Here is a 22,129-nt window from a genome sequence, read left to right on the forward strand (position 1 = left end):
AAACATTAGCTGAATATTTATGGCTAAGTGTGTGAAACAGTAGAGAAGGATGTTCTGTGTCTAGCATCTTTCCATTCAAAAACTCAGGAGGCTGGCTTGCCTTCTTTCACATGCCACTTTGGATTTTGAAGCCTTTCTTTATCTACTCTAGGAGCATGAATCAGAAGGTGGAAGAACCCCACTCATGAAAGCTGCCAGGGCAGGTCATGTTTGCACTGTTCAGTTCTTGATTAGCAAAGGTAAGAATGTGGAATGGTTTGCGTTTTCCTGACATTAAAAATACTTCAAGTTAAGAACATGTCAGAGCTAGTGTAATTTCCTTGGATTTGTTTTAAATGTCCTAGCTCCAGTAGGCAATTGATTCTCCAACTAGGCATGCAGTGATTACCTGTGGGTTCTGCTGAGATTGGTGGAACTGCATGTAGTTGTAAAAATAGTGTATTTCAGTCTGTAATTCCTAGTAAAAGCAGCAGTATTAGGGATCCCTGGGGTCTTCATGCCCCATGGTGCAGCTTTGGAGCACGGTATTTGGCAGTTGAACTACAAGTCCCTTTTGGTTTCCAGAGTTTGACTGTAGTTTGCTTGATGTTTCAATACAAACCAGGAATTTCCATTTTCCTTCTCCTGGGCTGATTGTCATGAGTTTTTTTGTCCCTACCTTGTATGGAGTAGGACATGTGGCAGGATGGAGTTTTCCCTGTGTAGATTGCAGAGCAGTTAATTGTGTTAGATTTGACAGAGGTGCTACCTGTTGAAGTGAGTTTCAGCTGATGTTTGCCCTTGTGTTTGTGCAGGAGCAAACGTGAACAGGACCACAGCGAACAACGATCACACAGTGCTGTCGCTGGCCTGTGCCGGAGGTCACCTGGCGGTGGTGGAGCTACTGCTCGCTCATGGTGCTGATCCCACACACAGACTCAAGGTTTGTCTCTCACCTCCCTCATTTTCCTCTGAAACTCAGGATACCCAGCTGGGTTTTCTCCTTTTGTGTTCCCTACAACTCACCCAGCTTGTGATGATTTAAGTGGAAGTTTGCACAAGCAGATGTTCTGCTCGTGTATGTGTTGTTGGAGTTAGTGCAGGTCTCTTTGATCATCATGAGTATTAAGTGCTGATTGTGGAAGGGGAAAATTTTTTAAAGTATTATTAAATTTTTTTTTAATACTTCATCAAGCCTGCAAGTTTAGATGTGAGCTTGTGGAGATGGAGTATTTACTAGAGCAGAAAGCAGTCCCATAGGTAGTGTGTTGTGTGTCCCAAAATGCTGCAGTGCAGTTTTCATGATGCTCTGTTCTAACTGTGTGCTCTTTCCCTGTCAGGATGGATCGACCATGCTGATCGAGGCGGCCAAAGGCGGTCACACCAGCGTGGTTTGTTACCTTCTAGATTACCCAAACAACTTGCTTTCTGCTCCTCCACCTGATGCCACTCAGCTGACCCCACCATCCCATGACCTCAACAGGGTAAGATTCCAGGGCTCATGGTATGCATGGTTTTTTTGCACTTGATTACTCAAGAGTTTAAAGGTGAGAGAAGAGTCAATCATGTCCTATCGTAAACTGTAGTTGAGCACACTTAAAATTACTTAGAGTTGCAAACCTGTTCTATTCCTTACATATCAGATAGCTGACAGTCTGTTTGGTGTGCTGTAATGGAATTAAGATGATGGAGGTAAACCGATTTTTACTTTTGGGGAAGACTTTTGAATGTTATGATGTAGTGCTCTCATCATTCTTACTGTTCTCTAAGTATTGCTGGAAAAAAACACTGAGGGTGGACAAAACCAGCAAGTGCAAAGATCTGCTTAAATGAAACTACAGAATTGAATTTATGGCTTGTATTTGCTGTACTACAGTACAGCACTGTACCAGGCTGAGTATAGTTCTGCAAGTAATTTTTTAGGTTAAAAATGCAAAGTATGTGGAGATCACATGATCTGTAGGTGTTAATTATTGAACTCAGCATATTAAAAACTATATTGAATGTTGTTAGTCACCATTAAAGTCTACTTTTCTAACAGATTTTGTTTGCCTTGTGTTGAATTGTAACTAGCACAGAGTATGAGAAAAGTAATCTGTTAGTATCCGACGTTTTAGGCTCCTCGAGTACCAGTGCAGGCGCTGCCCATGGTCGTCCCACCCCAGGAGCCTGACAAACCCCCTGCTAATGTCGCCACAACCCTTCCCATCAGAAACAAAGGTCAGTCCTAGTTCTGCAGCTTATTTTCTAAATATCCTTCCTAGGTAGAAGATAGAGGCTTGCACTTGTAGCAGAGTAGCTCCTATGAAGAGTGTTTATGGATTCAGTCAAGGAAACTGCAATTTTGATTTTTTTTTAAATTATTTTTTTAAGGATTTGTTTGTCCACCAAGTCAGTCATCTAAACCTCTAATCATAAAACATCAAGAAATCTGCCTAAGTAAATCTGTTAAAATCTCTAGTCTGACACACTGAACTAATGCAGAATGTTACCCAGAAGTCTATAGAAATTGGATAATGGAAGTTGCAAAACCCATGTTAATCTCCATATCATAGTTGATTTGATAACTTGTGTTTCCTTAGGGTAGTAGTCTGGGAGTGGGTTTGACTAATTGGATTGAAGGCGGAATTTCTTGTGCAGTAAAATCTTTAGTCTGATGTGGCTCAAGTCCTCCTAGGACTAAATTTGCATCTATTTTGCTCTCGCCATTTTGACACTTAATGCTTTCTGTACTTAAGAATTCTCGTCAAAAACCAATTTTTATCAAGCATCAGCAGTAGCAAATACAGGCGTGCATGTCCTAAAATTAATCCTGTGTGTACACTTGTATTGTTCTGGAGATACAGCGAGGATGGCTGGAAGAAACTGGGCACCTCCACTGCCTCAGATCCTGAGTTTTGAGTTGCCTTTCGCCCTTCAAAATTAACCGATTGTTGCTTCTCCACCTGGTATGGCAGAGCATGTCAGCTGTGTTACTGGGGACTTCTGCATAAAACACCAGTTGGATTAGTCCATCGCTTGTTCTTGCAGGAAGGCTGAAATACTTGCCTTGCCTGGACAGAGAGCTGAGCTTTGACACAGGCAAAATCGTGTCTGCTGTGGATAAAACCTAGTGGCTAAAGACACCCTGTTAGGTCCTGCTAAATGTAAATGACAGTCCTGGGTTCTGGCACTCTTTGTCACCTGAGCAGAGCTGGATATCTGGAGTGAAAGGATGCCTAGTTGTAGAGAGCCTAGCACTTGTTAAAGCCTACCAAGTCGGTCACAAAGCCGGCAGCCTAGTCCCAGTCCTAGAGGTGTTTTTGTGTCCCGTGGGCTGCGCTTTCAGGGCTGTAAGCGTTTATGTCCCAACACCACACCAGATGCAGAGCACCAAGTAAAGAGGCAGCATATCCTTGCTTTTTGTTCCCAGTTTCCGTGTAGCAGCACTCAGTAGCAGCGGCTCGAGACAATCGCTTCTTTTGGCAAAAGTGTGCCGATTGCTGGAGCAGCCCTGTCACCGTAGCACAGGGCTCTGTGGGGTGCATGTGCACTGGTGTGGCCTGTTAAATTGCAGTCTGACTGCTGGGTACCCGTTGGCAGGTGTCCTTGGAGGGCCTTGGGGACACGCTGACCTCCCACGGGTGCCGTGCCACGCAGCGGCCCAGCAGTAGCTCTGTAATGAGGATGCCGTTGGTATGCACTTCCATTGCTTCTGAGGGGGTTTCTTTTTCACACAGCTGCTTCTAAACAAAAGTCCAGCAGTCATTTGCCAACAAACAACCAGGATGTACAGGGTTACATCACCAATCAGTCTCCAGAGAGCATTGTAGAAGAGGCTCAGGGCAAGTTGACAGAGCTGGAGCAGAGGATAAAAGAAGCCATAGAGAAGAACGCTCAGCTGCAGTCCCTGGAATTGGCACACGCCGACCAGCTCACCAAAGAGAAGATTGAGGAGCTGAACAAAACGAGAGAGGAGCAAATTCAGAAGAAACAAAAGATTTTGGAGGAACTGCAGAAAGTGGAGCGGGAGTTACAGCTGAAAACTCAACAGCAGCTAAAAAAGCAATATCTAGAGGTAAAAGCGCAAAGAATTCAGCTCCAGCAGCAGCAGCAGCAACAGTCTTGCCAGCATCTGGGACTACTGACTCCAGTTGGGGTAGGAGAACAACTCTCAGAGGGAGACTATGCACGATTGCAGCAAGTGGACCCCATCTTGCTCAAGGATGACCCTCAGCAAGCTGCTGCGCAGACGGGTTTTGCACCAGTTCAGCCTCTGGCCATGCCACAAGCTTTGCCTCTGGCAGCAGGTTCCTTACCTCCAGGGTCCATCGCAAATCTTACAGAACTGCAAGGTGTTATAGTTGGACAGCCAGTGCTGGGCCAAGCACAACTAGCAGGGCTGGGGCAAGGAATACTGACAGAAACACAGCAAGGGTTAATGGTAGCCAGCCCTGCTCAGACGCTCAATGACACGCTGGATGACATCATGGCAGGTGGGTTTACATTGTTATGAGCAGGTATAATATTTGCTTGACCAGTTGAGGGTATGTCCACTTCTTTTTATGTGTGTGTGTGTGTGTGTTTGTGTATTCCCACGAGCTCTATGGCAAGCACCACTCGTCCTCTGATCCCTGTCTCAAGGAGTTGGGAAAAGTAGCTTTTAACTTTTCAGTTTGCAGGGTGAGCTGAGCTGTGCCTGTTGGTCAGGTTGGTATGGCGGAGTGGTGTTTTAAACTCGTCATGGTTTGGGGAAGGGTGTATTAAAGTTTATGTGGCAGTTCTATTTTGGCCTGATTGTAGCTCAGGAATAGCACCATGATGGTGCTGGGTAGTGCTTTGGGCTAGCTGAGAGCTGACTTGCAGTAGGCTGAGCAGCTGTAGCACCACAAGTAGCCTCTAAAGTGTGAGGGACCCGTGGGTTTATCTTCAGAATAAGAGCTGCTCCACTTGGCCTTATGTAGTCTACTTATTGGAAGCTTTTATTTCTGCTTGGGAAAAAAAAAGGTGATAATCCTATGACTTTCTGAAACATCTCCTCATAAAAATGGCTGCCAGCAGAAAGCATGTTTAGCCTTACCAAACTCTTGTCATTGCTTCAGAGAATTCTCTGCCCGGTGACATGAATGCTCTAAGGCCTTAAGCAGTAAAACAGGAGAATGAAGCAGGTTTTAAATGAGAGTTGTCACTGCTGTTTTAGTTTACACCTCACTCAGTTGTGCTTCATCTGAACCCTTTCCATGCTAAAGCAATCATTGAAATACCCCTTAGCTGAACACAGGTGAACTGGTAGGACACAGTCTTAAAAAAAGGTCACTTGATGAAAAGGTACCAGATGCTCTTGGTTAAGCTGATGCACTGTCATTTTTACAAGTGCTGTCCATCTGAACAAGTCTGCTTTGCAAAGCTGTTGGCATGAGGGATGTGTGCCAGAGGAAGGCAGGTCTCAGAGAAAGTGTTGGCCCAGAGCTGTTCCTGCATGTACTGCCCGAGCTGGAGCACAGTAGTAGTACAGAGTCATGGAAGGTGTGCTAACTGATTAAAACTACCAGGTGGTGATTTTTTAAAGCACTTGGAACACCACTTTTGTGGTGAGACATCTGATGAGTGACCTTGTGTCCAGGCAAAGCTTCATTAAAGGTGACAAAAACTTCTTTGCTGGAAATCTCATGTTAGAATTGAAGCATAAGTGTAAAGATTGGGAGTGGATGAAAACACAAACACAAATGTAGGCATGAAAAAGTAGATTAAATGACATATAACATGTACTGACAGTAACAGTTTCTCTCATGGAACTGCTGGGATGCAGGACAACATGAATTTAAAAGGTGGGATGTTTGCAGTTGTTGGTAACTTACAAAGAATCTGTGCAATGCACTTGAGTTGTGTTTAAATACAAGTTAACCTAGAGTTAGGACGTTTGGGACCTGTTTAGCTACATGTCACATCCTGAGCAGGTGTCATTCCAGGTCACCTGCTGCATACATGAATGCCTGTTTGTGCCTTTTTGGGCAGTCAGGTATTTCCAGTGGGAATTGGAGGGAATATTCTGGTTCTGCTGAGCCCCACTTGTTGGTAGTGCGTGCACACGTGCAGTTGGGAACGAAGTCTGAATTCATTTTCTGTCAAGTGCCTGTGATTATAGGGTAGTTTTTTTTAGCAAGGACAGACACAGGCCTGAGTACAGAACTTCAGTGCTAGCCTGTAGTGAGTCCACAAATCACAGTTTAAAATGTGGAGCTGAAATGGGCTCAGTGTAACACACAACATTTAAGTAGCCACTAAATATTTGGTCAATAACTCCGTGTACTGCTTTAAAAGAAGCTTCTAGTGTATTCTCAGAGATGTAAATTCTTGTTTCAGAGATGCCCTGAGTTTAGTTCCATTGCAGAGCTGTGTTTGCAGCACGAGTTGCAGAAACAAAGCTTCACCTTGACTGTGCAAACTTGATTTAATGTGCATCTCTGTGCTTTATTAGTTGAAAACAATGGCTAACTAGTAAATAATAGTTAATTTTTTCCTTTGGGCTCCTTTATGATCCTGCTGGAGTTGAGGACAAGCAAAAGGTTTGCTCTTGAGCTTCAGATGTCAGGCAAGTTTTTTGCTTGCTGTGAGGCACATAAAAAGAAGTATTTTTTAGGGTTAGTTGTGTAAGGCTTGTATGGAAACATTGCATCTGTTAAGTGATGTGGTAAAGATCCAGGGAGAAAAATCACCTTGTTTTCAATAGCAAGGTTTTTACAAAGTAGGAACCATTCCAAGGATTGTGTCCAGTCACAGAGCTTTGCAAAGAACTTCAGGAATCTTGAAGCTCTTGATAAAATGCATTCCTGGAAGCTCCCTTGTGGGTTGAGTCAGTTGGAAATGCAGCTGTCTGAATTAAAACGTCAGAAAGCAAGCTGTAAGCTTTTCACAGAGACTCAATACTGGAAAAACAAACGAGTGTTTGTTTTTCCTGAGTGCCAGCATCCCAGGAAAATCAGGTTGTGTCCCACTTGGGGCCTGAGCAGGAGCTGGTTTCACATGGGGCTGGCCTGCCTTAGGCTGCCTTGCACACTGTTGACTAATAACCACCAGGACTGCAGGTGTGCAGTGGTTCTCAGCCCCATCCAAGGAGCCCTTCTTGCACAGCAGCAGCCCCAGTGTTGGTGTTGGAATTCAGAACATAACCTGCACTGTTACAGTCCAAGGCATGTTCTGCATCTCAAGTGCTCTAGAGTGATTTTAATCCTGTGTGGCACCAACATGGTTTGTAATAACTGAGGTGATACAGAGGAATTGGGGGCAGAGAAGGAACTGATGTGGAACAAGTCTGTAGAGCTGGCTTGAAACCAGCTGGAAAAAGCTGAGATGTCTCATACATGTCTTGTAAAGTATGTTTTTATTCGGTCCCTCGTGTTGCCTCATTGCTGTGTAGTGTGGAACAGTTTTTATCTGTCTGCTGTTGACAGTGCAGGAGATAAGGAATCAGTGCATAAGACCAATGCTGTGCTCGCAACAGGACAGCACTTGTGGGACATGTGATGGCCACCAGAAGTGGGGTTACAAGGCCATGTCACTCTGGTGAGGCCAGTGGGCACAGGGCAGGAGGTAGCTGCTCTGAGGGTGTCCTCTTTTCATCCAAGCTAAGAGACAGTTGAGATACGGACAGAAGAAAATCAAGATGAAGAGCAGGTCTGTTCCAAATATCAGTAAGCACAAAACTGATTGTCTGCTAGCCCAGCAAATGTCCAAGACTGGAACTGGAGTAGTCAAATGGTGCTTGGTGATGTCTTCTGACCAAGAAGCTTGATGAAGGTGTAGGTGCTCCTATACCAAGTCTTGTATATCCTAAACATTCCAATAGTGACCTAACTTGGAAGACTTGGTTATCCCAGGCATGAAATAAGGAAGTTTCCACGGTGAGGTACAGACTTGAGTTCACTTTGCCCCTAGGCCATTAGAGTAGGGCAAGGAGCAGAGTGCAGAGATAAATATTTGTGTCAGTGCTTTTAGCATGTAGAATCAAGTTGGTTACTCCTCTCAGAGCTACAGACTGCTCTGAAAACCTTTTGGGTTATTGAAAACTTTGAATATTTTAGTTTGGGTGCCATAAAAATTCTGTTCATCGCCCTTAGCATGTTCATTAGAAATTTGAACTCCACGCAGGTGATGTTGAAATAAATATAATCAAAGTGATTACCCATAAAAGTGGATATTGTGTCCAGTGAACTGTGCTGTAGGTATCTGAACTAAATTTGTGCATTATTGCTGGAGCACGTCTTTCTTTTTTGGGTTGGTTTGTTTTGTATTTTGGGGGTGAGGGGCAGTAATTTGGGGTTTTGGTTGCCTTTTCTTCCCTCACTACAAATGTAAAAAGTAGACTTCATCTCAACTGAGACCTTCTTAACTGACTTGATTTTTTTTTTTTTTTGCCTGAGAATTTACTAATGTCTCCTGTAATAGTGAAGATGCTTCCCAGTCTCCTTTTTGGGATTTGATCAGGAATTCTTAGAAGCTGTCTAAAATACATGCAGTTTTTGACCTTATGTCAAAATATTTTGGCGCATCTTCAGTATGTTAATTTTAATCCATACCTACTGTGATTTGTGAGATAACTTTTCCAAAGGCACTCAAAGATCTAGGTCAAGGGGGTTGGAATTCTGAATTCTGACTTTGGTAGGAAATTTTGTGTAGGAAGTCCAGAAATTAAATTAGTTCTGGGTGTAAAATACAGCTGCCTTGCAGAGGTGGGAGCACACAACTGGGCCTGTTAGGATACAGGTTTTGTGGCATCAGTTGGAAACTGTTCCATTTTGCAGTTTAAAGTGCTTTTGTCAGCTGGAAAGAAGTGTGTGCTGCTGCTTCACCTTCTCCTTTGCTGTTACACCTGAGAAACAGCTGGAGAAACACTGGAGAGGTGACAGGGAAAAAGCAGTGAGTTGTTGTGAGGAAAAGCAGGAAGAAGGGTGTTGGGGTTTGCTGTGCGCTCCTGAAGGTGCCCTGCACAGAATGAACCTCGGGAGGCGTGGCAGTCGGTGCTATCTGTGTTGTGTCCGTACACTGTTATCCCTGTCACTGGTGTTACCTTTGCTTACCTAACACCTGGACCAAACTCTCTGCAGCCTGCTCTTCCAAAGCTTCCACTTCTCTGGTTTCAGCAAATTCTGCTATGTGAGCATCCTGCCCTGTTGCTTTTTTGTGATGTTTATGGAGGGGTGGGGGTGAAGGTTGAACAGACTTCTACATGAAAACATTAAAACTTTTAAGAAAAATTGCATAGGTACCCGTTGGTTGGACTTGGTCTGCAGCCCTGCTTCCAAAGGTATGGAGCTCCAGGTCCAAATTATGGCTGATTTGTTGTAGGAAAGATCTTTGGGTTTAAAAAAAAACCAAAAACCTTTTGGTGGGCTTTTAGAATACATGTCAGTCTGATACTTAACTCTTTCTTTGATTGAATGGAGTAAACCTTTTTCATAGTTCAAATTCTGAGAGTTAAAGGATCAAAGGTTGGGCTCAATGTGTGGAATACATATATTTGTGGAAAACAACAGTTTTTGAGGAGTTCCATCTGTCGGTTGAAATTCATCCCACTGTCCCTTTATTGTCACATTACATTGGGAAGTATTTTGCTTTGACTTAGTGTGGTTCTTCTGTCCAACAGCAGTGAGTGGAAGAGCATCTGCAATGTCAAACACTCCTACCCACAGCATTGCAACCTCAGTGTCCCAACCTCAGACGCCAACTCCGAGTCCCATCATTTCTCCTTCAGCCATGCTGCCCATCTACCCTGCTATAGACATCGATGCCCAGGTGAGCCTGCCACTCCCACAGATGCACCAAGCTGCTTTTTCCTGCATCCTGAATAATTCAGTGGTGGCAAACAGCTCTGCTGTATAGTGGATTGAGCTCTGGAGACTGGGTTTGCTGCTTTTGGATAGGCAGAGCAACGCCCCCGAGAGTCACAACCCACTTTCCTCTGTGCTCACACCGAACAAAAAAAAAGGTCTCTGAATGACTAAACACTTGCATTTCTTATTCCTGTGTTGTCAGTGGCATTATGAGAAACAGCAGAGTTGCCTACTGACAGAAATTAAATGTTTCCTGGCCTGGTATCCTAAGACAAAAATAATCCTTAAAGCATTGCACACAGAGTTTTCAGTTGTGCTTCCAAGTTGTTTGCCAGAGATCACGGATGTGTGAAAGTCTTGAAAGTAATAATTGCTGTGATTTTTTTTTTTTTTTTGAGCAAGAGGAAATAATTCAAGCTCTCATTTCCACTAAGGGAAAGACTTTTCTGTATGAAAATAACTGTTAAAAAGGCAGCTCTATTTTGACTTGGAGCTAGCTGGCCATCAGCAAAAAGCATACACATACTGACTGGCATATGCACCGCTCTGGGCTATACATAACATGACTGAGATTGGGCAGCATGGAGCAGAGCAAAGGCATGAGATCATTGGGGAGAAAAGGAGAGAAACTTCTGGAAACTCAGCCCTTGCTACTTAGTTGCTTGTGACACTTGGCTTGGATTGTGCTCTGAAAGCCTTTGGCTGGAGTGCCAAGCATTAAAGACAGAATTCTTACCTTCATTATACCATGTAAAGGTCACAGTCAAGCAGTGGTAAAGAGGTTAATCTGGTTAGCAGAGCACAGATGAGAGCTCAGTTCTTGAAGAATCTCAGTTCTTGTCAGGATTTCTTCTTAAACCTCCCAGCAGAGCTGCCTTGAGAGGTAGAATCCTGTCAGGAACTTGCACAGAGCTGTCAGGGGGGCACCCATAAACACGCTCTTAGCTTATGGAAGCTTTTCCTTTGGCATGAGTACAGTTATGTTTTGGCTATAGCAGGGGCTGTACTTGAAAAAGCAAGTATTTATCTTGTGTGTGTGTCTGTTTGGTTTAGACTGAGAGTAACCATGACACAGCCTTGACGCTGGCTTGTGCTGGTGGCCATGAAGAGCTGGTACAAACCCTGCTGGAGAGAGGAGCTAACATTGAGCACAGGGACAAGAAAGGTGGGTGTCTCACCATGGCACTGTGAACCGTGTCTGCTTTGCCTGTGTGTCTCACTAAATAAATCCCCAGTAAACCTACACTTGATGTGAAACCTTCAGGCTTGCTCTTCTGGTGCTGTAACTCGTGTCATGTTTGCTGTTTCAGGGTTTACTCCGCTCATTTTGGCTGCTACAGCCGGCCATGTTGGGGTTGTGGAAATCTTACTGGATAATGGAGCTGATATTGAAGCCCAGTCTGAGAGAACCAAGGACACTCCCTTGTCTTTGGCTTGTTCAGGAGGGAGGCAAGAGGTGAAGTAAACCTTACATCTTGAGATGCAGTGTGTGAATGACATACTGTGTCAGTACAGTACAAGAATCTTCCAGAAAAGATAGAGTCACACAGGATGTGTGTTTTAAAAATGTGCAAAGGGCTTCACATTTTCCAATTTACACGCTGCCACATGTCTAATCTAGACTGCTTTTTCTCTTGATAACTGGACTGGTGCTGTCAGGTGTCCTCATGAATGCAGTCATTAGTGCCCCATTATGGGACTTTTTATCAGCATAATTAAATGTAGATATGAAAGTGAACACTATCATGAGTATTCTTGCTGAGAATCAGGAGTTAGACACAAATGGGTTACATATATAAGCATTAGAGTTTTTGGGGAAAGAAATTGGAAAAAGCTGAGCTTTGGGTGGCAGAGATGATGTCAGAACACCCTCCTGCCCAAATTTTGGGTTTGACAGTGTGTTTGTTCTGTGATTTCATGGGAAAACATTCTGATTGAGAATTGTGCAGGTCTGATCTAAACTTTTTTAATGCTTAAAACCTGAAAGTGAAGCAAATGTAATATTGCACTGGAAGTAACATCATGGGTTTTCACCTCAGTGTACACTGTGATTTTAAGTTGCTAGACAGTTCAGTTTCTGGTCATGTCCTCTGCAGGAGAGGACAAAAAGCAGGAGTACTTTGTATTCCATATTGAAACTGAATCTCTGGGTCTGGCACGCTTTAAAGATGGCTGAAATAATCATGAGGAGATCTGCTTTTTCTTAGTCTGCTGTTGAATTTAGTAGATTGATGAGCAGCCATGATAGATTTTTTTTTTAAAGGAAGTTTTACAGCGGCTTTGGGGACACAGGTGTGGCCTCATGAAGGCAAGGGGTATAGCGAAGCAACTGATTGAAGCGCCTTTCTTACCATTGACATCTTCCAACAGAACATTTAGGTCTAAAAAGCATTTGTGTTGGCTAGATTTGCAAGTTTGGGAGCAAACCAGATGTTGTGTGTTGAAACACTGCAGGTGGTGGAGTTGCTGCTAGCTCGAGGGGCAAACAAGGAGCACAGGAATGTGTCTGATTACACACCTCTGAGCCTCGCCGCCTCGGGTGGCTATGTGAACATTATCAAGATTCTGCTGAATGCTGGGGCAGAAATCAATTCCAGGCAAGTTCCCTTCACAGCCCTTATCTCGTGTGCTTGCTTGTGAGTTATGTGAGGAAAGCGTGTGTGTTTTCCCTGTGTAGTTTTCTCTGTGTGTGTGCATTTATGCCATGCTTTTGCATATGTTGGGAGGTAGAAAACAGCTCAGGTGTGAGCTGCAGGGGTACAAGGAAAGGGCCAAGCACAGGCTGTAAGTCATAAGCACACCTCATAAGAGATGCCCTTCAATTTGAAGCCGTCTAAAAGTAAAAGTGGAGTCTCTTAAATAGAAACACCTGTCCAAAACCATACTTGCTGTGCAAACCTTTTGTAGGTTCAGTAGAAGTTGGTATGCAGCTGATTTTTCAGTGTGTGAATTCTCTGCCTCCATTAGTTTATTATAGTCACATTTCTGAAATAACCTTTGAAACAGTTGTGTTTCTTTCTTTCTTCTCTTTCAGAACTGGTAGCAAATTGGGCATTTCTCCCTTGATGCTGGCAGCCATGAATGGGCACACTGCTGCTGTCAAGCTGTTACTGGACATGGGCTCTGATATAAATGCCCAGATCGAGACCAACAGGAATACAGCTCTGACTCTGGCCTGTTTCCAGGGAAGAACTGAGGTGGTCAGCCTGCTGCTTGATAGAAAAGCTAACGTGGAGCACAGAGCCAAGGTAAAGAGCAAACAGCCGGAGGGGGCTCCAGAGGGAGGTGCTTGTAAGTCATGGTGTCTGCATTGGTACCTGATTTTCTTGCCTTTGTGCAAGTCAATTTCTCTAGTTCAGTTCTCCAGTCCAGTTAACTAAACCAGATGTCATATAGAAAAAAAAATGGCTGCATTTAAGGAGTAAGATTTTGGTGGTTGCAAAGCTCATCAAAAAATGTGTTTCTTCAAATAAATGTTGATTCATCATGTGGTGCTTACAAGCATAAGAACAGTAACCCATGGTGTTTGTGAGTCAGATAAGCACTGTGTCTCAGGTAAGCCACTCTCCCCCCACTAATGGCTTCTGTCTGCTTGTCCCAGACCGGTCTCACTCCGTTGATGGAAGCAGCCTCCGGGGGATACGCAGAGGTGGGCAGGGTCCTGCTGGACAAAGGTGCAGATGTCAATGCTCCCCCAGTCCCTTCATCCAGAGACACAGCTTTAACCATTGCAGCAGACAAGGGGCACTACAAGTTCTGTGAGCTCCTCATTAGCAGGTATGCTGTTGGCATGTGAGCAGCTTGAAGGGAAACCTGGCTGTGTTTACGCTCCATTGTCCCCATGTACAATCATATTTCCAAATAGCCAGCAGGGGGTCAAGAAATGGGAAAGGTTCTGTGTGTCTGTTGACTGCTGTCACATAATTTAATTTATCCCAAGGACTCAAATGAAGTTCTTTTAAGGGTCAGAGTGCTTCCTGTTGCCTAAATGCAGGGTTTTGATGGCATGTGTTTGGTTTGTAGGGGAGCTCACATCGATGTGCGGAACAAGAAGGGTAATACTCCCCTGTGGCTGGCAGCAAATGGGGGGCATCTTGATGTGGTCCAGCTGCTGGTCCAGGCTGGAGCTGACGTGGATGCAGCTGATAACAGGAAAATAACTCCTCTCATGGCAGCCTTCCGAAAGGTAGGTGGTGGAGTTCAGCTTTTCTCTTAGCAGGATTGTCCTGTTCATCCCTACATAGCTGTTAGAAATAGAGCATACTGACAGAAGCTACATATTTAATAATATCTCAGTTAATTTGAGTATTTGGCATTGAATCTTCAGAAACAGGTACATGTGTCCCCTGTGTAATGCCTGTGTTCAATTCTAATTGCAATTTGCTTTATAGGCAGTGAAGTGAGTCTGGTTCTGGTGTGTGGGGGGTGAAATTTGCAGGGTGTCTGTGTGATAGAAGTGGGGGGAAATAGGATTGGTTCCTTAAGCGAGAGAGGGTGAGGACTTTGGTCAAAAAAAGTGCAGTTCAGCCTGATTTGAGTCTACAGATGGCTTCTGTTAGTAAGGGAGTGTAGTTGAGGTGATGCAGTACTGGAAACATTGCAGATGACTGTAGAAGCCTGTAGGTGTTAAGCTGTTAGAGATGGGCATCTGAAAACTGCCCTAAAAAGGCAGAAGTTTTTCAAGTACTTCTGGAGTAAGGGCAGCCTGATGAGAGGTAATTACTTGCCTTCTCTGGTGGCAGAAATGTGCCTCACTAGTTCAGAAGGTGAGAAAGATCTCAGAAAAAGCATTGAGAGTTTCATGTGGTGAGGGGTTGGAAATCAGTCCTTTGCAAGGAGTGCTGGGCTGAAGTGTTTCTCAGTAAGGCAGAGGCAGCTGGTCTGATGGAAAGGGCTGTCCCTTGCACTGTGTTTTGCAGGGCCATGTGAAAGTGGTGCGTTACCTGGTGAAAGAGGTGAACCAGTTCCCCTCAGACTCGGAGTGCATGAGATACATTGCAACCATCACTGATAAGGTAAGCTGGGGGCAAGGAAACACTTGACAAGGAACAGTACTGTGTCTCAGCCTCAGAGACAGTGATGTGACCTCTCTTCAGCTCATTGGCTACCAGCTTTCAGCCACAACACGAATCCCATTGGAATTTCTGGGGAGAAGCAGCAGGAAATGAGAACACTGGCACTTTGTTCTCAATGCACTTTGTCATTTCAGGAGATGCTGAAGAAGTGCCACCTGTGCATGGAGTCAATTGTTCAAGCCAAAGATAGACAGGCTGCAGAGGCCAACAAAAATGCAAGCATTCTTCTAGAGGAACTGGACTTGGAGAAGGCAAGTGCAAAGAGTTGCAGCTGGGAATATTTCTCTCTTAAAATTCCTATTTCATGTTCCTTCATGATGATAAGGTTGGTAAAAGTAGTTATTGGGATACAGGAGTGTGTGTAATGACCATAATTGGAGTGTCCAGAGCTGAGCATCTTGCTGTTCAGGTTATCTTTGGACTTTGTTGTTGTTCAGAGTAATTGGATCAGGAAATGCCAATATAACTATTTCCTCTGTACCAAAAGAAGGATTTCTGAATGTGATTTGTCAAAAAAAATGAATGTGGCATTTTCTAGTCACACTCATATGGATTTTAGGTCTAAACCAAATTTGGTGTCCTAAATATTAAAAAAATTACTAATTTACTAAAAGCCATGGTACTGTAATAGAAGTAAAACAGAAAAATCAAAGGACATAAAAAGCATTTGGATTTCTTGAAATGCATGGGACATCTTGTAATGCTGTTCCATGTGCTTAACTTGTAGTTAAGGGAAGAAAGCAGGAGACTGGCTCTGGCTGCCAAAAGAGAGAAGAGAAAAGAGAAAAGGAGGAAGAAAAAAGAGGAACAAAGGCGAAAACTAGAAGAAATAGAAGCAAAAAATAAAGAGAATTTCGAACTCCAAGCTGCTCAGGAGAAGGAGAAGTTAAAAGCTGAAGGTGATTACTGCAATTGTTCCAAGGAAAGAATGAAATTTGGTATGAGCTGGTATGACATCTGTAATAGATTTATGGATGTCTCATAGTCAAGGGTTTTGTGTGTTTCTTGGAGCTTTGCAAAAAAGTTAGTCCTAAAGTTTTTTGATAGGACAGGTGTGATTTGGAAAGCAAAACACTCAGGTTTCCTCAAACCAGTTAAGTTACTCCTGCTTTTTTTTTCCTCTTGTATCAGATGATCCCGAGGTCCCAATGGAGCCTCCCAGTGCTACCACCACCACTACCATAGGTATATCTGCAACCTGGACAACGTTAGCAGGCTCTCATGGGAAGAGGAATAACACCATCACCACCACGAGCTCCAAGAGGAAAAACAGGAAAAACAAAGTAACCCCTGATAATGTTCAGATTATATTTGATGATCAGCTTCCCATATCCTATAGCCAGCCTGAGAAAGTGAATGGGGAATCCAAGAGCAGCAGCACTAGTGAGAGTGGTGACAGTGACAATATGAGGATCTCCAGCTGCAGCGATGAGAGCAGCAATAGCAACAGCAGCCACAAGAGTGACAATCATTCCTCCACAGCTGTCACCAACACACAGAGCAACAAAAAGCAACCGTCGGTGCTCGTCACTTGTCCAAAGGATGAGAGGAAAGCAGTGCCTGGCAAGTCATCCATCAAGTGAGTTCCTGTGACCACAGATGCAAAGTGCGAGTCATCCTTTTTTCCTCCCCCACATAATGACAGCATTTAATTCCTTTTGCAGGTTGTCTGAAGTTATTAATGAAGTGACAAGTAATTCCTTGTCTACTTGCACAAAATCAGCTCCTTCTCCCCTTTCTTCTCCAAACGGAAAGCTTACCATTGCTAGTCCTAAACGTGGTCAGAAAAGGGAAGAAGGCTGGAAGGAAGTTGTGAGAAGGTAAGCAAAATAATTCCCCTAATCCCCTTTGGTGCTGTCTTTGTGTGGCCTTCCTTGGAGTTACTGAATGGCCTTCTTAGTGGGTTTGAGCTGCTGCTGCCTAAGTTGAATTAGAAAATACAGTGTTCTTTTGACCACCTTGCCCGCAGCTTTCTGCTATGCAAGTGTTTCCTACTTAATATTGTTTCTGTTTGTGTGTAGATCCAAGAAGGTTTCTGTCCCATCAACTGTGATTTCCAGAGTTATTGGTAGAGGAGGGTGCAACATCAACGCGATCCGTGAGTGCACGGGAGCACACATAGACATTGACAAACAGAAGGATAAAACTGGAGACCGAATCATCACCATAAGGTGGGTGAGCAGGATCCTGCATTGGCTCTGTCTTGTGGGTATTTTCTCCTTTTAGAAAGTTGGTCTGCATAGGAAAATTAAAGCCTTAATCTGGTTGTTCCTTGGAACATCCCTTGAAAGCAGGGGAGAGGAAAGGGGTGGGGAAACAGTACAAGCAGCAGCAGGTACACAAGATGGCTTGTGAGAAAATAAGTGTTGGGATTCTGTGTTTGGGCTTGTTAATACATGGTGAAATATGAAAGAATATTTAGGGAAGCAAATATTTTATCCCTTTGAGTTTTTTGGGATTTGGAGTATTTTAAACCTAATTTCTTGAGTAATTGTCTGCAGCAGGACTGTGCTAGGCTCAGTTTTTGAATAGAGAGTTATTTTCCTGTTTGCGTTAGGGTGATAGAAGACCGGCTGGATCCTGTGTGGGAGGGCTTTGTGTATAATGTGTGTAAATACTTTGGATGCACTTTTCCCTGTCCTTCCTTTCTGTAGGGGTGGCACAGAATCAACCAGACAGGCCACGCAGTTGATCAATGCTCTTATCAAGGATCCAGACAAGGAAATCGATGAACTTATTCCAAAGAACCGTTTGAAAAGCTCAACTGTAAACTCCAAGATAGGGTCCTCGACACCTGCCGCCACTACAGCTGCTAACAGTTCTCTCGTGGGCATCAAAGTGACCACCGTAGCTGCTTCGTCGACATCTCAGACGGCCTCCGCGCTCACCGTGCCTGCAATCTCCTCAGCATCCACTCACAAGGGCATCAAGAACCCCGTGAACAACGTGCGGCCCGGTTTCCAGGTCTCCCTCCCGCTGGCGTATCCTCCTCCGCAGTTTGCACACGCGCTCCTGGCCGCTCAGACGTTCCAGCAGATCCGTCCCCCGCGGCTGCCCATGACGCACTTCGGAGGCACCTTCCCGCCGGCCCAGTCCACGTGGGGCCCGTTCCCCGTCAGGCCGCTGAGCCCTGCCCGCGCGACCAACTCGCCCAAACCTCACATGGTGCCTCGCCACAGCAGCCAGAGCGGCGGCGGCGCTCAGGCCAACGCAGCCAGTTCTTTGACGACGAGCCCCACGGCCACGACGACTTCGGTGGCTTCTACTGTGCCTGGATCTTCGGCGAGCGGCAACCCGAGCTCCCCCTCGGTGAGGAGGCAGCTGTTCGTCACCGTGGTGAAGACATGCAACGCCACCACCACCACCGTGACGACCACGGCAAGCAACACGAGCACGGCGCCCACCAACACCACATATCCGACTCCTACTGCCAAAGAACACTACCCCGCATCCTCCCCCTCATCTCCCTCTCCTCCCGCGCAGCCGGCGGGCGTCTCCAGGAGCAGTCCTCCCGACTGCGCCACGGCCGCCTCTCCCAACAAAGGCGCGCCTCCGTCCGAGCCGGACGCGGGGAGCCCGCCCGCCGTGGATGCGGGCGGCTTGACCGGCAGCAGGCAGCCCAATCCTGGGACCGGCAGCTCCTCCGTGCATCCTGCTCATCAGCAGCCCCCGGGAGCTCCTCTGCCGGAGGCCAGGCCCCCTCTCCAGCAAACTCAGGTTCCCGCACCAGATCCTCGCATGGTCGTGCCTCCGAGTTTAGCGGCGACGAGCTCATCCGCTCCGGCAGTCGGCACGAGTGGCGCTCCCATGACCTACCCCGTGTCCCAGCCAGCCATGGGCTCGGCTCAGCCCGCAGCCAAGATGGAAACCCCAGCCATCAGACCGCCTGTCCACGGCACCGGCAGCGTCCCTAAGAATCCAGCTCCCGTGCAGAACTCCCCCGTCGCAGTCCTCAACGTTAACCACATCAAAAGGCCCCACAGCGTTCCTTCTTCAGTGCAGCTTCCTTCTACCTTAAGTACACAAAGTGCTTCTCAGAATTCGGCCCACGCGGCGAACAAGCCCATGGGGAACAACTTCAGTGCTACCCTGCCTTTCGGGCCCTTTAGTACGTTGTTCGAGAACAGCCCCACGTCTGCTCATGCCTTCTGGGGCGGCTCCGTCATTTCCTCTCAGACAACACCGGAGTCCATGCTCTCAGCTAAGTCCTCGTTTTTGCCAAATTCAGATCCGTTACATCAGTCTGATACTTCCAAAGCCCCGGGTTTTAGGCCACCGTTACAGAGGCCAGCTCCAAGTCCCTCAGGTAAGCCTCTGGCTTGTGTCCGTTCCATAGTAATACAGTTCCGTTCTTGTGTTGTTTAAGCCAAGCGGAGTTCATTTTAAGTGCCCTGTCAAATCTAGTAACTGTTTGGCAGTTAATGGGCTTGATATAAGAGGGTTTTTGCCATTCCAGTCTGTTCCTCTCCCAATAGCTGAGATGATAAAACACTCTTATTTCCACTCCCCTTCCGTACTAGATAGTGACTGTTCCAGCTTGTGATACCTTGTCCTGAGGCTGCAGAAAAATGTGCAGCATCTTCCAAGTTCTAGGGTGGTAAAAAAGTGAACTTGTAACTTACAGGCGGTGTCTTCTCTTAATTAGTAAATTTGATCCAAAAAATGTAATTTCCTTGACTGCCTGCATTTTTTAGTAAGACATTTTGCTTTCTGCCTAAAACAGAAACCAAGAGGTTGTCACAGAACCTGTTATGGAGCTTCCAGAAAGTAGAGATGGTTTGGACCATCTCTGCCTGTTTTTGTACGAGCACTGAGGTGCTAATAGATTGAGAGATACAGTAGCACTTTATTTCCTATTTTGTGAATATGATGGTGCTTTAATATTTTTACCTTGGTTGCTAGTCAGCATTTTGACTAGGGCCCTGTATGCCCCTAAGATATAGAAGTGTGTAAGTCTGAGATCCCTAAGGTTTTATTTTTCCCTTTCTTCATTGAAGAGGACATGAAGGGAGCAATAATTCTTTTATTTGGGATATCATTCTCAATTTAGGTGTGCAGCACAACTGCCACACACTGAACAGACTTGCGAAGTGTGAAGCTTAATGCTCCAGTTGCCTTTGGAAAATTGTAACACATGCCCCTAAAGACGGGTGGGATAAAAGTTTTCCTTTCTATTTCCATACTACCAGGGATGTCTTGCTGGAGTGTTGGAGTTGTGGGAGTCACTTGTGCCCATTTTCTCTCATAGGTATTGTCAGTATGGATTCTCCGTATGCTTCTGTAACACCTTCTTCTACACACCTGGGGACCTTTGCCTCGAACCTGTCGGGAGGGCAGATCTATGCGCCCGGGACACCGCTGGGCGGCGCGCCTGCAGCTGCTAATTTCAACAGACAGCATTTTTCCCCTCTTAGTTTATTGCCTCCATGTTCATCAGCATCAAATGGTGAGTTCTGGTCAGCAGGGAGCTGCTGAGAAGCTGCTGTATAAATAAAATTGTCTGGCAGAACTGTATAAGAAGCTCCAGGATAAAATCCTTAGGGCAGGTTCTTGTTCCTTCTCTACCATTGGCCCCAGCAGTTAGGAGTTTTTTGGACAGAAAACAAATAAGCTGTGGGGTGCTGGCTTATTTAGGGAACGTGTTAATGTGTTTTATTGGCAAAAACAATGACAAACCCCAGGGAACAAATCAAAAAGAAGAAGAAAAACAAACCCAACAAAGACAGGTTTATGTGGGCTTATTTCAGCTCTGATTCAGAATATAATCCTCAAATCCTCTGTTGCTGATAGGCAGTGATGCTTAGTTAAGGTTTTGTGGTGTGTGTCCTCCAGTGGCTGAGCTACCAGGGCATGATAAGCATTTTATATAAGGGGCGAAATCGTGGTGAATATCTCTGCTCTGGAAATAAAATGATCCTGAGGTGGGTGAATGTTGCATTAACCAGCTCCCCTTGTCAGTTGTTGGACACGGAGGGCAGGTTTTTAGGGTCTAGCTGCCATCACTAAGTGCTCCTGTTGCTCTCCTTGCAGAATCTCCTGCTCAGTCTGTGTCCTCTGGAGTACGAGCACCCTCTCCCACCCCTTCAGCAGTGTCCTTGGGATCAGAAAAGCCCAGTAACGTTTCTCAGGACAGAAAAGTTCCTGTTCCCATTGGGACTGAACGGTCTGCACGCATTAGACAAACTGGAACGTCGACTCCTTCTGTAATTGGGAGCAACTTGGCTGCTCCAGTGGGCCACAGTGGGATCTGGTCCTTCGAAGGTATAGGTGGCAGTCAAGGTATGTGGTGTTTATAGGTGCACTTGAGTTGATCACACCATTGTGTTTGTCTTCAGCACAGCAGCGTGCCAAAGTTGGGTGCCTGAAAACACAGAAATGTCCTTTCCAAAGGCTTTGGAACAAGGACTTCTCTTAGCCTTCCTGTCCACTTAATTGTTTTAACAAGGTTTCTGAAGCCCTGGGGCATTCTGAAATGTCCTGGCTAGGAAGATTTGGTACTCCCAAGTAGGAGCAGGAAAAATAAAAACAGGCCTTCCAGGCATGAACACAGTGAGGAACATGGAATTGAGGAAGAGGGGAAATGGAGGTGTCACAAGATAACTGTCTGGAGTTTCTTGTTGATAAAGAGGTTGTTTGTATGGTAGGAGTTAATATTTAATTTGTAGCTAAGGTAGAACTTTTTGTGCTGAGAATGGTGCTTTTATAAAGTGATAAAAATCCACATTTGGGTTTCCTTTATTCTTTTCAGCTGTCCACCTTCTACTAGCACAAGGCTCTTGGCTCTCCTGGAGTCATATAGAATCTAGTATTTTGGATTTTATTGACAATTTCAGTTAGTGGTCTTACAGCTTTTCTTAATAAACCTGTCAGGAGTCTTGGATGCAATTTCTGGGAGACTGATTAACTTCTTCCATATTAATTGCGTGTTTTTGTTTTTTTTTTTTTTGTTTTTTTTTTTTTTGTGGGAAGTTATATTTTTAATTTCTTTAGGGCTTTTTTGCTTGGGATGGGGGGGTATGAATATTGAGGCTGTGTTGGATTGGACCTCTGGATGTCCTGTCAGCCTCCTGCACAAAATGGGGTTTGCCATGAGTTCTGCCTGTATTGCTCAAGGCTTTATCCAGTCTACTCTGGAAAACCTGCAGGGACTGGAACTGCTCCACTGTTCAGAGCAATCCCTTCTGCTCCTTGACTGAGTCCAGACAGCTGAAGGTTTTAATTGACTGACTGTGCTGGCATTTTTCCCCAAATACAAACTCTTTTTTT

The 22,129-nt window shown here is 45.2% G+C and overlaps 1 protein-coding gene across 1 annotated transcript in view; it reads left to right on the forward strand.

Annotated features, from left to right (window-relative positions):
- The window catches only part of ANKRD17 (ankyrin repeat domain 17), a 68,517-nt gene that overhangs the window by 43,602 nt on the left and 2,786 nt on the right, over positions 1-22,129 (forward strand). The window contains exons 11-31 of the mRNA XM_058804322.1: positions 152-239; positions 795-922; positions 1,320-1,463; positions 2,097-2,199; positions 3,699-4,454; positions 9,602-9,750; positions 10,842-10,953; positions 11,099-11,244; positions 12,243-12,385; positions 12,823-13,036; positions 13,390-13,565; positions 13,812-13,974; positions 14,708-14,803; positions 14,998-15,114; positions 15,591-15,762; positions 15,995-16,442; positions 16,528-16,683; positions 16,885-17,034; positions 17,518-19,169; positions 20,112-20,309; positions 20,894-21,142. Coding sequence (XP_058660305.1) covers positions 152-239; positions 795-922; positions 1,320-1,463; positions 2,097-2,199; positions 3,699-4,454; positions 9,602-9,750; positions 10,842-10,953; positions 11,099-11,244; positions 12,243-12,385; positions 12,823-13,036; positions 13,390-13,565; positions 13,812-13,974; positions 14,708-14,803; positions 14,998-15,114; positions 15,591-15,762; positions 15,995-16,442; positions 16,528-16,683; positions 16,885-17,034; positions 17,518-19,169; positions 20,112-20,309; positions 20,894-21,142 — 5,560 coding nt within the window. The remainder of the gene's footprint in view (positions 1-151; positions 240-794; positions 923-1,319; positions 1,464-2,096; positions 2,200-3,698; positions 4,455-9,601; positions 9,751-10,841; positions 10,954-11,098; positions 11,245-12,242; positions 12,386-12,822; positions 13,037-13,389; positions 13,566-13,811; positions 13,975-14,707; positions 14,804-14,997; positions 15,115-15,590; positions 15,763-15,994; positions 16,443-16,527; positions 16,684-16,884; positions 17,035-17,517; positions 19,170-20,111; positions 20,310-20,893; positions 21,143-22,129) is intronic.

This window comes from Ammospiza caudacuta, chromosome 4, assembly GCF_027887145.1.
Source record: "Ammospiza caudacuta isolate bAmmCau1 chromosome 4, bAmmCau1.pri, whole genome shotgun sequence".
NCBI lineage: Eukaryota > Metazoa > Chordata > Aves > Passeriformes > Passerellidae > Ammospiza > Ammospiza caudacuta.